This window comes from Balaenoptera ricei, chromosome 8 (assembly GCF_028023285.1).
Source record: "Balaenoptera ricei isolate mBalRic1 chromosome 8, mBalRic1.hap2, whole genome shotgun sequence".
Lineage (NCBI taxonomy): Eukaryota > Metazoa > Chordata > Mammalia > Artiodactyla > Balaenopteridae > Balaenoptera > Balaenoptera ricei.
Window position 1 is genome coordinate 86,130,553 of NC_082646.1, and position 20,936 is coordinate 86,151,488.

The window sequence follows — 20,936 nt, forward strand, 5'->3', positions numbered from 1 at the left end:
TAAAGATCACGGCATGTGCTGAACTAAGGTTGAGAGGCCTAAGTTCTGGTCCTGGATCTGACATTAACTAGATATGTGACCTTTCATAGGCCACTTAGTCTGTAGTGGCCGTGGAATTTCTTATAATAATAATGATATTGTCATTATCATCATCATCATCATAATCACAACCACCACCACCAATACCAAAACTACTACTGTAGTATTAAAGAGGGCTTTGGAGTAAATGTTCTTTGGAGTCTTTCCTTCTCTGAAAGCATATGATTTCCAAAACTATTTGGTCACTCTCATTTTACAGGTGAGGAAACTGCCTGGGAAGTTTGCTCATATAACCCCACTGAGCATGCATGTACATTACAGTATTCCTATCAGAAATCTATAAAACATGTGTGTGTGTGTGTACACATATTTTTTTCCTTTAAAATATTCCATTTATCAGATGGTATGAGCAAGAAGGCAGCCCATCCCCACAGTTCAGTTTGGGGGAAATTTCATAGGCTAATGCTTATCGTTTCCCAGTTAACTGTAAGGAAGACCATCGTCATGCTTCACAATTACAAATCTATTTTCCCAGGCAGCTTCATATGGCTCTGGTGTCTTCCAATGCTACCTGGACCAAAAGTAGGATCTATAGAGAAAGTTGAAAGGGATTTCCCCTCCATGATTATTAACAGGGTAAGAGTAGAGAAAAGAAATTTCATTAATCAATCCACACATTGTGAAATTACACATGGACAATTTTCTATTTGATATTGACATTTCTAATTGTGTTAGCCATATGTCTGAATATTACTTAAAAGTCCAATGCATGGTAAACAGTTCTTTCTACATTATGTGCTTGCTAGAGTCTGTCACTCTAATCCAACTCTTAGCCTCCTAAACTTTAAAAACTGAAAAAGGAGATGATTTTCAATCTCTGATTACCTGGTGATGTGCTATCAGTTTACTTGCCTGTCTTTCCATCTTGGCATCTAGCATTACACAGCTACTCTTGTTGGCTGTATTTAATGGTGTCCTTAAAGCAGTGTTTGTTTAGCCTAGTCTAGATTAATGTTGGCCAGTTATCATTTAATTTCCAGTAAGACCTAAATGGGAAAAAAGTAAATTCAAAAACCCATAACTGAAAGATTAACATTGAAATAAGGAAGACAACAAAGATTACCAGACAGGTAATAGAGATAAACGAAGCAGGCCAGAGCTAACATGAGGGCTGCTACTAGGAATGGTGGAGAATATAGCAAACTGGAGGGTATGTGTTCCATCCAAAGGCGGAATCTGTTCCTGTATTTTTGGTGTCATGAGAGAATGAAAGTTCAGTGTTGCACATTCTGATTTTTTCAAGAAAGGCCAGTAGTATGTAACTTTTGTGTGTGAAATCTCCCTATTTCTATAAGCTCATAACTAGTTAAAAATATTATAATAATGTGCAGATCAAACAAAGTCTACGGGTCCCTAGTTTTTACTCTCTATAATCAAAACTCTGTGTGTAGATGGATGTGTGTGTGTGTCTGTGTGTATGTGTGTGTGTGTGTATTGCTTCAATTACCAATAGCTTATGAATTTAACACTAAAGGCTAGATCCTACAATCCACATTCTTTAAAAATGAAGCAAAATCAAGATTAAATGATGGCCTAAAAAAATGTTTGATTCAATTGGTTTATCTAATTGATGTCCCAAATATCTTTTAGAAAGAAGCATCTTTGATTTTGAGGTTTATGATTTTTATAATTTTTATGATTTTGAGATCAATTGATAATGACATTGATTTGTCTTTCATTCACTCATGGTCAGATACACATCACAGAAAAAATATTAGAAAGACAAATATGTGCAAGCACTTGCTATATTGAATAAGGATAAGATGAGTGACACCAAATGAGACATAACTGAACTAATGAGGCATGATATGTTTACAATATTCTTTGTGAGTTGTCAGGTTGCTACTTTAAGTGCTAGTTCTATTATTTTTAGCATATAAAAGGCAATGTCTTAATTCATAGCTTTTGTTAAAATCCCATTATACTACTTGGGAGAACAGGAAAAAATTTTGTCTCTAAAAGTTGCTGTCACACGAGGATATTTATTGTTATATAATGAAATATGGTTGTATTTAAAAAAAATAATAAACCACACAGGCACTTCAGATGCTCTGGAAAAGATAAACATATTCAAAAGTATACACCCAGAGGTGAGTGAGCTCTAAAAATCCTGACCCTTAGATTTTGTTTCTCAGATAAAGGCAAGCTGCATCAATACAAAGGCAAATAGTCCTCATTTGTGTAGGTAGGGATCCTCCTTTTTTCCTGCCCATCTTAGCTTCCTCCTTCTCCTCCTTGCTCTCTTCTTTCTTTCCTTTCTAAATTAAACCAAATCTTTTCTTGTAAATAGAGATTTTTCAAGTTAAACTTACTACAGTTTTGTGGGGTTTTTTAATCATCTTTTTCCTTTCCCAAGCTCTCTTCTCTACAGGCAACAAGGACATTGAGTTTGTGGCTTCAGTCCCACCCAATTCCATGGCAATCCTGGCCAGACTAGGAAGTAACCTCAGGGACCTATCACCAGAACAGCACTAGCTTCAGTATCCAGTGAGCCCAGGGAGAACCCTGGGCATGAAGAACATGTTCATCAAGCTACATGCAACCTTTCCAAACACCTGCCGTTTTTACCTAGACTACTGACCACACTGAGTAGTCTTCCCTCACCATTTCCCTCTAAAATAACCACTTAGTTATTCCTTACCCATCATTTTGATTTTTGTTTGTTTTTTTCCTCAGGTTTTTTATTTTTTTGTACTTTCTAAAAACAACTTTATTGAGAAGTAACTGACAATATTATAAAATATTATACAATTGACAGGCACATATTTAAAGTGTAAAATTTGCTAAGTTTTGAAACATGTCTACACATGTTAAGGCATCACAACAATCAAGATAATGGACGTACATCCATATCCATCACCCCCCAAAGTTTCCGTGTGACCCTTTGTAATCACGTCCTCCTGTCCCTCCCCACCTTCCTATCTCCAGGCAAACATGGATCTTCTTCCTAGATTAGTTAGCACTTTCTAAAGTTTTATATAAATGGAATCAAACAATATATATGCTTTACGGGTTTTGTTCCTTTCCCTTAATATAATTATTTTGAGATTCACCCACATTGTTGTGTGAATCAAGAGTTAGCTCCTTTTTATTGCTAAGTAGTATTTTCTATATGATACACCATAATTTATCTATTCACCTATGATGGACATTTTGGTTGTTTCCAGTTTTTACTTTTGGCTTTAGAAATAAAGCTGCTATAAACACCCATGTACAAGTCTTCATAAGGACACATGCTTTCATATCCCTTGAATAAATTTCTCAGAGTGGCCGGGCAATAAGGTACAGACATGTATATACCTGTATATATATGTGTGTGTGTGTGTGTGTGTGTGTGTGTGTGTGTGTGTGTGTGTCTCTCTCTCTCTCTATATATATATATATACACACCTGTATATATATATGCATATTATATATATACACACCTATATGTGTATATTTTAGGAAAGTATCAATTGTTTTCCAAAGTTACTGAACCATTTATATTTCTACCAACAATGTAGAAACCATGTACCAATTATGAGAATTACAGTTATTCCACATCTTCACCAGCACTCAGTATGGTCAGCATTTTAAACACTGGACCTTCTATTACATATGTAGTGGTACTGCATTTTAGGTGTATTTTGCATTCCCCTAATGATTAGCATCTTTTCATAAGCCAACCGTATATTTACCTTGTTACAGTATTTGTCCAAATCATTTATCTACCCATGTTTTCTTGAGTTGTGTGTATTTTTCAAAAATATATTATTTGAAAATATTTCTCCTTGTGTGTAGCTTGTCTTGTCATTCTCTTAACAATGTCTTTCAAAGAGCAGAAAGTCTTAATTTTAATGAAGTCCAATTTATCAATTTATATTTTTGTGGATCATGCTTTTGATGTTATATCTAAGAAAGTTTGACTAATACAAGACATAAATATTTTCTCCTATGTTTTTGTCTAAAATATTCAGTTTTAGGTTTTACATGTTAAACCTATAATCCATTTTGAGTTAATTACTGTTTATCGTATGACATACGGATCAAAGGGTTTTTTTGCATATGTATACCCAATTGTTCCATCACTGTTTGTCAAAAAAAAATCCTTTCTCCACTGAATTTCTCTTGCAATTTCATCAAAAATCAATTGACCATATATGTGTGGATCTATTTCTGGGTGATCTATTCTGTTCTATTGATCTAATTGTCTACTTTGGTACCAACAGCACACCATTTTTCACAGCTATCATTTTATAATAAGTCGAGGTCAGGTCATCTTTTTCTTCTTTTTCAAAATTGTTTTGCCTATTTTAGGTCCTTTGCATTTCTATATGGATTTTAAAATCAGCTTGATAGCTTTTATAAAAGAACATGCTGGGCCTTTTATTGAGATTGCATTAAATCTATAGATCAATTTGAGGAGAATGGACATTATAACTATGTAGTCTTTCAGTCCATGAACACAGTATACCCCTGCATCTATTTAGGTCTTCTTTAATTTTACTCAGCAATGTTTTGTAGTTTTCAATACCTAAGTCTTGTACACATTTTATCTGATTCATATTTAAGTATTTCATACTTTTGATGTTATTGTAATTGGTATTTTGAAATTTCAATTTCTAAAATTGTTGCTAGTACACAGGAATACAAGCAATATATATATTGATTTCAAGCTCTCACACTCGCTAAACTCATTTATTAATTCTAGAAATTTTTTGTTGGTTACATAGGATATTCTACATAGATAATCACACCATTTGAAAATAAAGACAGTTTTACTTCTTCAATTCGTATCAGACGTCTTTTATTTCTTTTCCTTTTCTTGTTATACTGGCTAAAGGCTTCCACGCAATGCTGAATAGGTGAGAATGGACAAATTTGTCTTGTTCCTGGCTTTAGGAGGAACCATTTGCTCTTTCATCATTAAGTACGATGTTAGATGTAGGTTTTTCATAGATGACCTTTGTCATACTGACAAAGTTCCCTTCTATTCAGCTTTCTGAAAGTTTTCATTAGGAGGGGATGCTGACTTTTGTTAAAAAATTTTTCTGTATCAATTTGATGTTCATGATTTTTTCCTTTTCAGTCTGCCAATATGGTGATTTACATTGATTGATTTTCAAATGTTAAATCAACTTTACTTTCCTGGGGTAAGCCCAACTTGGTCATGATATATTATCGTTTTTACATATTATTGTATTCAATTTGTTAAAATGTTAAGAATGTTTTGCATTTATGTTCACAAGGGATATTGGTCTATGATTTTCTTTTCCTGTAATGTCTTTTTGCCTGTTTTTTGTTATCAGAGTAATGCTGCCTCACAGAATGAGCTGGGAAGTATTCCATCTTCTTCTATTTTCTGTGTGAGAATATGGAGAACATTATTTTTTCCTAAAATGTTTGGTAGAATTCCCCAGTGAAGCTAGCGAGACCATCTGGACCTGAGGTTTTCTTTGTGGGAAGGTTTTCAACTAAAAATGTAATTTCTTTAAGAGATATAGGACTATTCAGTTACCTATTTCTTCTTGAGTAGACATTGGTAGTTTGTGCCCTTTAAGGAATTGGTCTTTATCACCTCAGTTGGCAAATTTATTGGCATATCTTTGTTCAGAATATTCCCTTATTATTCCTTTAATAACTCTGTGATATCAACTCTCTCATTCCTGATACTGGTAATTTGTGTCCTTTCACTTTATTCTCTGAACAGTCTGGCTAGAGGTTTATCAGTTTCTTTGACCTTTAAAACAAAAACAAAAACAAAAACAAAAACCCAGCTTTTGGTTTTGTTGATTTTTCTCTTTTTTCCTGTTTTCTATTTCATTGCTTTCCACTCGAACTTTTACTATTTTCTGTCTTCTGGTTACTTTGAGTTTGATTTGCTCTTCGTACTCTCATTTCCTAAAATGGAAGCTGAGGTTATTGATTTGATATCATTCTTCTTTTTTTACATATGCATTTATATAAATTTCCTTCTAAGAACTTCTTCAGTAGCATCCCACAGTTTTTAATATGTGTGTTTTCATTTTCATTCAGTTCAAAATACTTGCTAATTCCCATTTTGATGTCTTCTTTGCTCCATGGGTTATTTAGAAATGTGTTACTTTTGTCCAAATATTTGGGGGTTTTCCAGAAAGCTATCTGCTATTTTTTTATTGAAGTATAGTTGATTTACAATGTTGTGTTAACTTCTGCTGTACAGCAAAGTGATTCAGTTATACATATATACATTCTTTTTTATGTTCTTTTCCATTATGGTTTATCACAGGATATTAAATACAGTTCCCTGTGCTACACAGTAGGACCTTGTTGTGAAAGCTATCTGCTATGGATTTCTAATATAACTCCATTATGGCCAGAGAGCATGTTTATAATACTTAAATTCTGTTAATGTACTGAGACTTGTTTTATAGCTAGAATAAAGTCCATTCTGTTTAATATACTGTTACTTTAAATAAATATGTCTTCTGCTGTTATTGAGTGCATTCTTCTGTAAGTATCAACTAGGTCAATTTGATTGATAGCATTGTTCTAGTCTTCTGTATCCTTACAGATTTCTCCTCACTTGTTCTATTAATTATTGAAATAGGATATTGTTATCGCTGACTATAGTTGTAGATTTTTCTCTTTTTCACTGCAGTTCTATCGGCCTTCACTTCATGTATTTTGAAGCTGTTATGAGGTGAACAAACATATAGGATTGCTAAGTCTTCTTGATGAACTAATCCCTTTATCATTATGAAATGACCCTCTTTATCCCTGGAATATTCTTTGCACTGAAGTCTACTTTGTCTGATATTAATTTAGCCATTCTGGCTTTCTTTGGATTAGTTTTATCATTGCATACATTTTCCACGCATTTACTTTTAACCTATTGTGTCTTTATATTTAAAGTGGGTTACTGGGACTTCCCTGGTAGCACAGTGGTTAAGAATTCACCTCCCAATGCAGGGGACACGGGTTTGATCCCTGGTCAGGGTACTAGATCCCATGTGCATGGCACAACTAAGAGTTCATATGCCACAACTAAGGAGCCCACTGGCCGCAACTAAGACATGGCACAACCAAAAATAAATAAATAAAATAACTAAAATTTTAAAAAATGGATTAAAAAAGAAAGTGGGTTATTTGTAGGTCAGCATATAGATGGATCTTGCTTTTTTATCTAATCTGACAGTGCCTGACTTTTAAATGGGCTGTTTAGATTATTTACATCTAATGCAATTATTGACACATGGGTTTAAATCTACAATCTTGTTATTTATTCTCTCTTTGTCCTACCTGTTTTTCATTTCCCTTTCCATCTTTATCTGTCTTCTTTCACATTAACTGAGTGTTTTTTAATCATTTCATTTTATCAACTTTTTTGGCTTGTTAGACATATAACTCTTTGTTATATTATTTTAGCTTCAGGGTCCATCATAACATCTTTAACTTACCAGTCTACTTTCAGTTGATATCATACCACTTGACAAATATAGTATAAGAACTTTTCTTCCAGGCTACCCTGGTGGTGCAGTGGTTGGGAACCTGCCTGCCAATGCAGGGGACATGGGTTTGAGCCCTGGTCCAGGAAGATTCCCACATGCCGCAGAGCAACTAAGCCCATGCACCACAACTGCTGAGCCTGCGCTCTAGAGCCCACGTGCCACAACTACTGAGCCTGCGTGCCACAACTACTGAAGCCTACACGCCTAGAGCCTGTGCTCTGCAACAAGAGAAGCCACTGCAATGAGAAACCCACGCACCGCAACAAAGAGTAGCCCCTGCTTGCCGCAACTAGAGAAAGCCTGCGCACAGCAACAAAGACCCAACACAGTCAAAAATAAATAAACAAATAAATTAATAAAAAAAAAAAAGACCCTTTCTTCCATTTCTCTTATTGGCATTTGTACTGTTGCCTTCATATATTTTGTATCTACATGTTTTTATCTCCATAATAAAATTATTATTTTTTTGCTTTAAACAATATATATTTTAAAGAAACTTAATAAGAAACGAGGTCTTTATATTGCCTATGTAGTTATTATTCCCAGTGCTCTTCATTTTCATCTGATACCATTTTTCTTCTGCTTGAAGGACTTCCTTAAACATTTTTTCTTCTGTAGGTCTGCTGGTGACAAATTCTTTCAGTTTGTGAATAATATCTGAAGTCTTTATTTTGCCTTAATATTTGAAAGATATTTTCATCGGGAGATGATTTCTATACTGACAGGTTGGTTTTTTTTTTTTTTTATTTTAGTTTTTAAAGATGTTCTTCCACTTTCTTCTCACTCTTATTGTTGCCAACAAGAAATCTGCTGTCAGTCTTATCTTTATTCCTCTTGTATATAATAAATGTCTTTCTCTCTGTGTACTTATAAGATTTTTCTCCTTATCACTAATTTTAAGCAGTTTTATTATGAGTTTCCTTGGTTTCTTTTCTTCGTGTTTCTTGTGCTTAGAATTTGTTGAACTTCTTGGATGTGCGGGTTATAGTTTTCACAAAATTTGGAAATTTTTCACACATCATTTCTTCCAATATTTTTCTGTTCTCCGCGTCTTCCCTTCAGAGACTCTAATTATTAAGAGATTAGGCCATATGAAGCTTTTCACATCTCACTGATACTGTGTTCATTTTTTTTTTCAATATATATTTTTTTCTTCTCTGGCTTTCAATTGTGAATAGTTTCTATTGCTATCTCTTCAAGTTCACTAATATTTTCTTCCACAATGTCTAATCTGTTATTAGTCACATTCAGTATATTTTTCATGTCATACATTGCAGTTTTCATACCTAGAAATTTGATTTGAGTCTTTTTCTGTCTTCTATGTCTCTATTTAACATGTTCATTCTTTCCTCTAGCTTCTTGAATATATGGAATACAATGATAACAACTGTTTAATGACCTGAGTATTAATTCTATAATCTGCATCATTTCTGGGTCAGTTACAATTGATAGATTTTTCTCTTTATTATAACTCTGGACTAAGTGAGCTGAAGCATCTCTGTCTCCATGTCCCATGGTTTGCCCTTGTCATTATTGCAAGTTGACGCTTTGTGTGTTTCCAGTTTACAGCACTGACTCTGCCCCAGAAATCTTTCTTATTACCTACTCCAAATATAGCACCACATCAACTGGGACTTGCTTTGAGTTTGTTTGTCCCTTCTTGGGAACTATGTGTTTAGGACTCTACTAGCACTGGCCAGCTTGTGAGATAGCAAGCTACTGTCTCCCTCATCCTTCTGCCTGGGTTTCTCAATTAATGTACCCTACTCATTCACTGAGGTATCTACTACCACACTTGGCACTCACTGGCAGTTGTTTGACTGGATTTTGGCCTACAGACTGTGTAGTTTTGTGGCCAAGAGTGACTTATAGATTATGGTTACTTAATTTTTGCATTCCGCCCCAATTGCTTAGTAGCTATGACCTCGAGTAAGTGATTAACATCTCTATATTTCAATTTCCTCACCCATAATGATAGTAATGACACCTACCTTATCAGGTCATTGTTAAGAGTACATGTAACAATATGGTATAGAGAAATTAAAATAGTGTCTGGCTCGGCATTTGCTGTTGTCACTGTTAGAGTAAGAATTCTAGACTCTAGAGATCTGACTCTGTAAATCACATTCCTAGCCATTATGTAATGCTCTAATGCCTTCTGGACAGTCTGCTTTGCATGTTAGAGAAAATTTCCCTTCTATATTTTTGTGGCTGAGCCAGTTTCTCTGGTGCCTAAATGCCCTTGTTCTGCTTTCTGCCCTAAGCACGTCCTAACTGTCTATCCAGCCAGAAGTAGTTGGCTAATAGCTTTCTAAGTCTTGAAGTACAACAGGACTTGTTTTTGTCAACACTAGGTAAAATCAAAAGACAAATGAAAAAGAAAAAAGAAAGCATTTAGGAAAGGTAAATCACCTTTCTTCCTTATTGCTAATTTTTTCTTCTAAATCTATTTTTAATTTTATCTTACCAAGTCAGAGAAAAACAAACAGGAATGGCACTTTTGGTACCTTACAAGCCAGCAATTTTTTGTCTCCTTGATTTTTCTTTCACTGTTCAATATTTCACATTCAGAAGATGGAGAAAAGGTTAGGAATACACATAGAACATTAAATTTTTAAATTAATAACCAAAATGGATATAAAGAGTTTCAATAATTATAGAGTAAAGCAGCAGCTTGTCTAAAACACAGATACATACTGAACACCACCTTTTCACTTCTAAAAATATCTAAGAAACACTATCAAACTAAGTGGCATATACTTTCAAGCTTATTTTAGAAAAATATTGATATTTTGAAAACAAATTTAAAACCTAATGAAATTTCCATCTAAGCCAGGAAGCATCATGATCTGACTGCTCAGGAATCTTGAAATTAACATTTCTTGTTTTGAGGTAAATGGCTCATAAACATTACCTTTTCTGTAGGATCAATTTGTATCCTTCTAGTGATGTTCCCTCAGTGGCCTTGACTCTGACTGGATTACCAATAGCTAGGCAGCCCTGAGTTATCGCTCGGCTCAGGATCATTCCAGTCTTCCAATGAATAGAGAAGGGGGAGAAAGGTCTAAATAAGTTAAAACAACCAGAAAATTCAACAATGTGTCACAAATAGTGAGGTCATTATGCCTGGATAAACCCGGATGTTAACAGTTGCCAAAAGTGAAACACTACCCACAACTTAGCAGTCAGTGAGCCCTGCTCAGAATCAGTGATGTTCTGTCGGACAAGGGTGGCATTTTACAGTTCAGTGCAAAATAAAACAGACCTTGATATCTTCATTTGTCCTTTTTTTCTGTGCATATTTCACAGTGCAGCAACTTGGGGTCCATCACGTGTCACTTGTTATACTTATAACTACAGAGCTTACTTGAAATATGTATGCACAGAAAAAAAAGAGTGCAGTGAACTGAAAAGATTGAAACAAATCTTTAACCTTTGTACCAATTTAAAGTTTTACTCTGGGTCTAAATACCATGGGTTAAACATTTTAAGGTGGTTTATGAACTGCTTTTGTTTTAAATGTTAGGATTCTCAGATAAGGAAATTGATTGAGAACATTGTTTGAATGGCCATTTAACAATTTTCTTACTTAGTGGATCAACACAGCATTTTAAATAAGTGACAACCACTTAGGAATTTATTTACACATATTGAGGATTTATGTCATGGAAACTTCTCGTTAAGAACAGGTAAAATGATTTATTTTGAAAAAAATGATAGAACTTTAAACCTTAAAAGATTTTCAAAATTGTTTTCTTTTAGCATGTGACTTTTATTTCTCATGTTTTTGTTGTGTGGAAAAGAACTACACAATGACTTAGGAAAAATATATTTTTCTAAATTTTTGTTCTAGTAAGCCCTGAATGGAATCCTCTTTTGAACATGCCTGTCTATACAGAATGGGAACTTCTTGGAGTAAGAAAAAAGAATCACCACTTATTAAGTGCTTTCTGTGTACCAGATTGTATGCTTGAACTTCACACATATTTCCTCATTTAATCACCACAGCAACTGTGCAAGACAGGTGTGACTAACTTCATTTTATATATAAGAAAACTGTGGTTCAGTGCAGCTAAGTAACTTTCTCAGCGTCACACAAAGGATTCTAATTCTGATCTATCTAACTCCAAAACTCATACTCTTTGCATCAAGCATTTCAATTATTTTAGGAAAATTTTTAGACAAGTACAGGTTTTCTGATATCATGAAATTCTATGAACAGATACCATAGAATTACAGAATATGAGATCTGGGAAAATAACCTTCCATATCAACTGGTCCAACTCTTTTACCAGAAGACTAAGGCCCAGATATGGTATGTGACTTACTTGAGGTCACATAAATGTTCAGTGGCAGTCCTAAAACTAAAACACTTCCAATCAATGCTCATACATTGGTCAGATATAGAGCAGTGTTTTATATTACAGTGAAATGGCATAAGTTTTGAAGTCAGACAGACCAAGAATCTTTCCTCTACCAGCTACTAGCTTCAGTTTTTTCAGCTGTATAATGAAAACCTACATAGTTTCTATAAGATTAAATGAGATAATAAATGTGTATAAGATGCTTAGCATATGTTTAACAAAATGGCAGATATTATTACTAAATCAGAAATAAAACACAACTTAGGGATAGTAGTTAATAGAGTCTCCAGGTTGGAAGCAGATTTAAGAAATATCTAATCTCATTCTGCCTTTGTCTATGAAGTGGATAATATTTCTTAGTATCTTTGTGTCTTAGTTACTCTATATTTTTGTTTTTAACTCTCAGAAAAGCAAAAATAAAAGTTAAGGGCAATCCAAAATTTCATATGAGAAAATAGTTTCAATCTCTCCTACCCCCTAAACTAAGTAGCAGCAAACTTGCCTGGGTGACTCTGCACCCATGGAAATGCTAAAAAGAAGCAAAACTAGTCTCCAGGGAGGGGGCAAAGGGAGACACAAGAAGGGTAGATATAAGCTGTACCATCTCTTTCCAGACATAAATATTTGGTGGCAATTACAAAACGTATTTCAATAGCAAGAGGGAAGAGGAGAACAATTATATGTTCTCAGTTTAAATCTGATTCAACAGTATAAGAATAAAGTTAAAAAAAATAGTGCCAATACACAGGAATAAAATATGTTAGGCATTGTTCACATTTTATACTCAGGGATTTCTTTTAAAACTATCCTTACTAAGACCATATGCCATCACTATATGGTGCTAATCCACCAAGCTCTGCGAACCTCAACAGTGAAGACTAAGGAGTGGAAGCAAATGATATTCAGACAAATCTCATGAAAATGGTGAGCCTGTAGAGTATACCTAAGCTCTGCGCTAGATTTAAATACATTCTAGAGTATTAACTAATCAGCACATCTAAAACTGAGTTGAATGCTCACGTCGGAGCCCTCCGCACTAGACAAACCAAGAGCAGAGCATAGATTCACGACAGTCAACAACTGATATGCTTTCACTTGCATGCTTGTGTGCATGAGGGCATCGGGAACTGGAGCAGCACAGTGAGCCAGTGAGCCCAGGAAGTTACTCAGGGAGAGCAGACACTCTTGGATACCTTTGTGACCAGCCACACACTGGCTGCAGGCCACAGGGTCGATGGTGCTATCTGAGTCCCACTGCCCTCTTCACCACTTGAGAAATTCCGCTTTCTGATGGAAACAGAGGCATGAAGGACAATATTGGGGTTCACCTATACCATGAGAAGAAGCATGTTTTTAACTTACAGTCTGAAAGTTAACCTTCCTCAACATATTTACCCAAAATAATCTAGAACATTATGTTTCTGATTGAGGTCTCTTTTGAAACAGTAGTGTTCAATCCTATTAAACTCAATTCAATTAATATTTGTTGAGCACCAGCTCTGATATGGAAGGCCCCAGACTGTGTGGTATGGGATATTATAAAACATTTTTCCTGCCCTAAATAAACTTACAACTGTAAAGGCGATAACACACACAATTTCATGTTAAGCTCCATATGTTTGATTAAATAGTGCTATAGTATGCAAAGAATGGTAGGCTCATTTCTGCAGGAGCAACAAAAAGTGAAGCATCTTGAAGGAGGTAACATCTGGACCAGGCCTCGAAGGATGAAAACAGTTTGACAGGAATAATGAAGAATAAAAAGGTATTCCAAGCAAAGGAAAATAGTATAATCAATGCACCTTAGGATTTATGGGTAGTCTCAAAAGGTAAATTTGGCCAAACTTAGAAGGAGTCAAGTGTAAGGCTACGGAGTTAGGTGTCAGTAGGGCTTTCAAGCTTTCAAGCAGGAGGGACTGGATTACAGAAGATTTAGAAAGGTTGACCTGGCAAGTGTAAACATAATGGATTGCAGAATGGAGAGATGAAAGGCAGGGAGAACAGTTTAGAGTTTGTACAACCTCATAAGAATAAAGGGACAGGAGCTGAGACTTCAGTGACAGTTGTGGGAATGGATGGGAGGGGGCCGACTGGGGAGACACTGCATCTCTATCCCATGTGTTTAATCAGATGACAAACGCCAAACGTATTGTGCACCTTCTAGTGTTTCTCACTTAGACCTGATTGTCAAATTAACAGTCATTCATGCCACCTGTCAGAATTCTACTCCTTCATATTTAATAAACTTTATCTCCTAACTTACATGATCACTTTCCCTGAATAATCATGCTAACTTCTAAAGTGCTAATCCTTATTTGTATAGGATTATGGGAATCTGCCAACTTATGCTTTAAACTTAGTAACTGATGTTGCTTCAATAACAGTTAAAATCATTTTCTAATATTGAAAAGTCTATTCTAAATCTTTGCTAATACTAGATATTTATTGAGTTGCAAATGATTTTTTAAGAAAACAAAAGTTAAATAATAATTTAAACGGTAATGTTTTACAAGTGTGAACAGGCAATAACAAAAGGGTATGACCAATATATTTGATAATTATTCTATAATTATCTATTATTATTCTATAATGGAAGATAGTTACTTCTCTAGAGAAGAAAATGTCATATGACTCCTATATGTGAAAATAAAATTGTAAAAATACAGCAACCCCACCATATAAGCAGATTTGATTTACAGCTCTTTGATTGTGTATTCCCCAGTTAGCCAGTAGTGACTGATTCTGGAGTGGAATCCCCCGCAGTTTCTGAACAATGGTAAACTATATTCTACTAATCCATCCACCACAGGACATGGCATTTAAAGTAGCACTCTTAGTCAACCTCCTAACTCCAAGTTGCCATCACACTCAAAACTCTCCTCTGCAACTGGGAAGAAGATTGTTTTGACTGGAATGTCAGACAGAAGAATCATACTGCCAACTGCTTCTTTGTACAGCACCTGCTGCCAGTGCCTAGATTCTTGTTATCTCCACAACATGGTTTAATCTTTTAACAGTTGGCTTATTGGTGAAGAGCGAAGGGGTCCTTTGTGTCTGTCTTGGGTTGGCACCCAGTATTAACACCATGCTGTTCTCCGAGAGATATTTTGCTGGACGGTTCCCAAGTGATTCCACATAGACCAGACAGAGCCAGGCCCACTAACTCAGCTTCATTTCACGTTATTAAAAAAGAAAAATCCTGCCAAGTCTGGGGTTCTAATACACTTAAAACTGACAGTGGCCATTAAATTCTCTTCATGATGTCACTTTCTTTTTTCTTTTTAATTTAATCTGATAGCTTTGTTTTAGATCAAATTTTTAGGAAGGTGGGGGAGATAAAAATTGGAATTCAGAAAAGAAAAGTGCTCGGACAATCTGCAACATAATATGCCATGTGTGTCTCTGTGTGAGTGTGTGTGTGCGCACATGTGTGTGTACATGTGTGCATTCACGGGCACGTGTATAAAAGCATTTATGTTGAGACAGGTCTCCAAATATATACCATAATGTATGTCATTAGAAAACCTTTTTAGGTCCTGTTGAGAATCAAAACAAGAAACTTTCTTTTATTCTTTTGAATACCTATATACATAGCTTCCTTTAAATGACCATTATGATTTTGCTTGTCTGAATAAACTGTGCTGATACAGATGATGCCAGTGATAAAAATGATGCATACATGTACTGGGCCAGTTAAAGCTTCTTGTTTAATTTTCTTTCTCCAAATCACCAATGAAAGTGGAGTAGACTTCAATATTCCTGTGCAATTTCAAAGTAATAAGGTCTTTTCCTACAGATCTACTGAGAAGCAAAATACAAGACAATGAAATTTTTCTTGAAAGAAGGAGCTCATAGACCACAACCTTCACCCTAAACAAATTGTTTACTACACAGAAGTTTTATAAGGTTTTTCCTTTTGACAGTAATTTTAGGACCAAGTTAACTAATTTACTATACAAATTAAAATCATACCTACAAGAAATGTTCTAAAATCTCTTTCCTCATATCCCTGATATTCACTCTTACTGTTCCCATTCTCTAAATCTATAGCTGATCAATCCACCCACCTCTAAGACCAAGAACTAGAAAAGTTGGGAAAGCAGAAAATATTAGCGAGTACCTAATTATGCAACCAAACAAGGAAAAATATCTAGGATCTAGGTGTGCAGTCCTCAAATAGATTCCAACTATTGGTCTAAGGATAAGGAAGGGACTTGCAGTTTTATTTAAAGTTCTGTGTCCTATTCTAATGGCAATCAGTTCAAAATTTAAATTAATTTTTCAAATTTTCTCCAGTACAAATTATCTGTAGGAAATATTATTTCTTGAGGACTTGCTCTCCAAAGAAATAGGACAGTAAAGAATTGTTTGCCTTTTCCTAGCCTCCTTTGTGACATACAGAATAATATATTCTGCTAGCATCCATGACTGCTTAATTTACAAGTAAACCTGTAACAAACATGCCATAATTCTAAAATCATAACTTGGTGTTTTTCTTACTGTTTCCATACTAAAATTTGTCACTAATGTGCTGCTTACGTCTGATCATACTAAAAGGATGGGATCGAAATCAGTTTCCTTTTCATTCTGACAGAATATATGACCTGCCAGACACTGGAGTATATTTTTCTGCTATATTTTCCCATAACCAGGCATTCCTCAAGCTATTCTTCTCATGAATCTTCTTTTATATTAACTACCATGAAGTTTGTCTCTCATCCACTTCATGGAAACATATAATTTTATTTCCCGTAAACTAGAGCAATGTAAAAATGTTGCCAATTTAAGTAACAATAGAACGAAAGATGTATTCACCAAAATTCTCCACTTGTAGTAGATTCCAAATCTTTTTTTAGAAATGGATAAAAGAGCAACAGGTTGTAATTGTCAGGGTTATATCTGTCTTCCACATTACTAATAAGGATTATATGTTCCAAATTTTTCTCTGTAGGAAAGGTTTTACTTGTCAATACGAGATTTAAAAGAACAGTCAGGGGTTGGGCACTGATATCTCTATCTCAAGCCGATTTTAAAACGTATGCATCAAGAATATCGGCTTTTGCTCCCTCCTCTCTATCCCTGTTGTAATCCTCTTAGTGCCTTCTTTACTGCCATGAGCATCAAGATTCTACAATAAAATGCCCTGTAGACATCCATCACCTCTGCCTGAATCTCTCTTTAAAAGTGCTCCTTTTCAGGTTATTAAATTGCTATTTCCAATGTACTGATCACCTCTCTGTATATAATCGGAGACATTTTTCTGAAAGGATTTCAAAGGTTTCATAGCTAAGGGAGGGCCATTTTTCTTTGAAAGATTCTCTTTACTATCCAGTTTATCAAATCTTTGCTTTCTTATACCACTATTCTGAGTAGACTGAAATTTTATTCAAAAAAGATTTCTTCTTCTAAAAATACAATAGTGTATAAACTTTTAAGATGACGTGTTTTCTCACTTTCACTGAATCATTAGAATCAATTAATAGTGATAAAATAACTGTGGATTGTTATTCTCTCATTTTTCAACATTAGAAAATATAGTTTCCTTTTAAAGTTCTACTTTGGCTTAAAATCAAGGAGAGAAGCCTTTCTTTTTCTTTTCTTCTGACAACTCTCCACTTTCCATTATTTTTCCCCCAGGTTTGACCTGCTTTCTATTGAATGAGTTAATTAACTAGTGAATTCAATTCCATTTAGCTAACTCTGAGTATCTAGATACTGCAGCAGAGACAAGAATGATCAGAATGCCCTTTGCCCTCTAGGTATTTCTAATCTGCAGGGCAGGGGTGGGAGGATAAGATAGGGACCTCCTGAGATATTTTCCTAGCACAGGATCAAATAAGATCTTGTCTCTGCTTGAATATTTCCAGTGGCTCCTTGTTTTGTACAGAATATCCAGTTGAATTAAGACCCTTTATGATATTGAGCTGCATGAGCTGCATGTATATTTTGGAGATTAACCCTTTGTCCGTTGATGCGTTTGCAAATATCTTCTCCCATTCTGAGGGTTATCTGTTCGTCTTGTTTAAGGTTTCCTTTGCTGTGCAAAAGCTTTTAAGTTTCATTAGGCCCCACTTGTCTATTTTTGTTTTTATTTCCATTTCTCTAGGAGGTGGGTCAAAAAGGATCTTGCTGTGGTTTATGTCAGAGTGTTCTTCCTATGTTTTCCTCTAAGAATTTTATAGTGTCTGGCCTTACATTTAGATCTTTAATCCATTTTGAGTTTATTTTTGTGTATGGTGTTAGGAAGTGTTCTCATTTCATTCTTTTACATGTAGCTGTCCAGTTTTCCCAGCACCACTTATTGAAGAGGCTGTATTTTCTCCATTGCATATTCTTGCCTCCTTTATCAAAGATAAGGTGACCATATGTGTGTGGTTTTATCTCTGGGCTTTCTATCCTGTTCCATTGATCTACATTTCTGTTTTTGTGTCAGTACCATACTGTCTTGATTACTGTAGCTTTGTAGTATAGTCTGAAGTCAGGCAGCCTGATTCCTCCAGCTCTGTTTTTCTTTCTCAAGATTGCTTTGGCTATTCGGGGTCTTTTGTGTTTCCATACAAGTTGTGAATTTTTTTGTTCCAGTTCTGTGAAAAATGCCATTGGTAGTTTGATACGGATTGCATTGAATCTGTAGATTGCTTTGGGCAGTATAGTCATTTTCCCAATGTTGATTCTTCCAATCCAAGAACATGGTATATCTCTCCATCTGTTGGTATCATCTTTAATTTCTTTCCTCAGGGCCTTATAGTTTTCTGCATACAGGTCTTTTGTCTCCTTAGGTAGATTTATTCCTAGGTATTTTATTCTTTTTGCTGCAATGGTAAATGGGAGTGTTTCCTTAATTTCTCTTTCAGATTTTTCATCATTAGTGTATAGGAATGCAAGAGATTTCTTTGCATTAATTTTGTATCCTGCTGCTTTACCAAATTCATTGATTAGCTCTAGTAGTTTTCTGATAGCATCTTTAGGATTCTCTATGTATAGTATTATGGCATCTGTGAACAGTGACACTTCTACTTCTTCTTTTCCGATGTGGATTCCTTTTATTTCTTTTCCTTCTCTGATTGCTGTTACTAAAACTTCCAAAACTATGTTGAATAATAGTGGTGAGAGTGGGCAACCTTGTCTTGTTCCTGATCTTAGTGGAAATGGTTTCAGTTTTTCACCATTGAGAACGATGTTGGCTGTGGGTTTGTCATATATGGCCTTTATTATGTCAGGGTAAGTTCCCTCTATGCCTACTTTCTGGAGGGTTTTTATCATAAATGGGTGTTGAATTTTGTCTAAAGCTTTTTCTGCATCTATTGAGATGATCATATGGTTTTTATCCTTCAGTTTGTTAATATAGTGTATCACATTGATTGATTTGGGTATACTGAAGAATTCTTGCATTCCTGGGATAAACCCCACTTGATCATGGTGTATGATCATTTTAATGTGCTGTTGGATTCTTTTTGCTAGTATTTTTTTTAAATTATTTATTTATTTATTTATTTATGGCTGTGTTGGGTCTTCGTTTCTGTGCTAGGGCTTTCTCTAGTTGTGGCAAGTGGGGGCCACTCTTCATCGCGGTGCGCGGGCCTCTCACTATCGCGGCCTCTCTTGTTGCAGAGCAGAGGCTCCAGACGCGCAAGCTCAGTAATTGTGGCTCACGGGGCCCAGCTGCTCCGTGGCATGTGGGATCTTCCCAGACCAGGGCTCGGACCCGTGATCCCTGCATTGGCAGGCAGATTCTCAACCACTGCGCCACCAGGGAAGCCCTCTTTGCTAGTATTTTGTTGAGAATTTTTGCATTTATGTTCATCAGTGATATTGGCCTGTAGTTTTCTTAATATCAAAAAAAACAAACAACCCAATCCAAAAATGGGCAGAAGACCTAAATAGACATTTCTCCAAAGAAGATATACAGATTGCCAACAAACACATGAAAGGATGCTTAGCATCACTAATCATTAGAGAAATGCAAATCAAAACTACAGTGAGGTATCACCTCACACCGGTCAGAATAGCCATCATCAAAAAATCTAGAAACAATAAATGCTGGAGAGGGTGTGGAGAAAAGGGAAGCCTCTTGCACTGTTGGTGGGAATGTAAATTGATACAGCCACTATGGAGAACAGTATGGGGGTTCCTTAAAAAACTAAAAACAGAACTACCATATGACCCAGCAATCCCACTACTGGGCATATACCCTGAGAAAACCATAATTCAAAGAGTCATTCACCACAATGTTCACTGCAGTTCTATTTACAATAGCCAGGACATGGAAGCAACCTAAGTGTCCACTGACAGATGAATGGATAACGAAGATGTGGCACATATATACAATGGAATATTATTCAGCCATAAGAAGAAACGAAATTGAGTTATTTGTAGTGAGGTGGATGGACCTGGAGTCTGTCCTACAGAGGGAAGTAAGTCAGAAAGAGAAAAACAAATACCATATGCTAACACATATATATGGAATCTAAAAAAAAAAAAAAAGGTTCTGAAGAACCTAGGGACAGGACAGGAATAAAGACGCAGACGTAGAGAATGGACTTGAGGACATGGGGAGAAGGAAGGGTAAGCTGGGACAAAGTGAGAGAGTGGCATTGACATATATACACTACCAAATGTAAAATAGATAGCTAGTGGGAAGCAGCCGCATAGCACAGGGAGATCAGCTCCATGCTTTGTGACCTCCTAGAGGGGTGGGATAGGGAGGGTGGAAGGGAGATGCAAGAGGGAGGGGATATGGGGATATATGTATACTTATAGCTGATATATATGTATACGTTTAGCTGATTCACTTTGTTATACAGCAGAGAAACTAACACAACATTGTAAAGCAATTATACTCCAATAAAGATGTTAAAAAAAAAGTACACACACACACACACAAAAGACCCTTTATGATATGATACCAACATTCTCAGTGAAATCTACCTTTCTCTCCATTCTACTCTAATGTGACCTAAAATATGCCCAAACTTGGAACACTGTTTGACTTCAAATCATGCAA

The 20,936-nt window shown here is 35.5% G+C and overlaps 1 protein-coding gene across 20 annotated transcripts in view; it reads right to left on the reverse strand.

The window, feature by feature from the left end:
* DCDC1 (doublecortin domain containing 1) overlaps positions 1–20,936 on the reverse strand; it is a 466,050-nt gene that overhangs the window by 190,956 nt on the left and 254,158 nt on the right. For 18 of the 20 annotated variants that reach the window (XR_009504676.1, XM_059931315.1, XM_059931310.1 and 15 more), the window contains 2 exons: positions 13,126–13,260; positions 10,483–10,601 (listed from right to left, as the gene is read on the reverse strand). The exons of 1 other annotated variant lie outside the window; for it this stretch is intronic. Coding sequence is in view for 18 of the 19 variants with exons in the window: in XM_059931315.1 (XP_059787298.1) it covers positions 10,483–10,601; positions 13,126–13,260 (254 nt within the window). In the remaining variant the exon portion in view is untranslated. The remainder of the gene's footprint in view (positions 1–10,482; positions 10,602–13,125; positions 13,261–20,936) is intronic. One more of the 20 variants, XM_059931313.1, reaches the window with a different exon arrangement.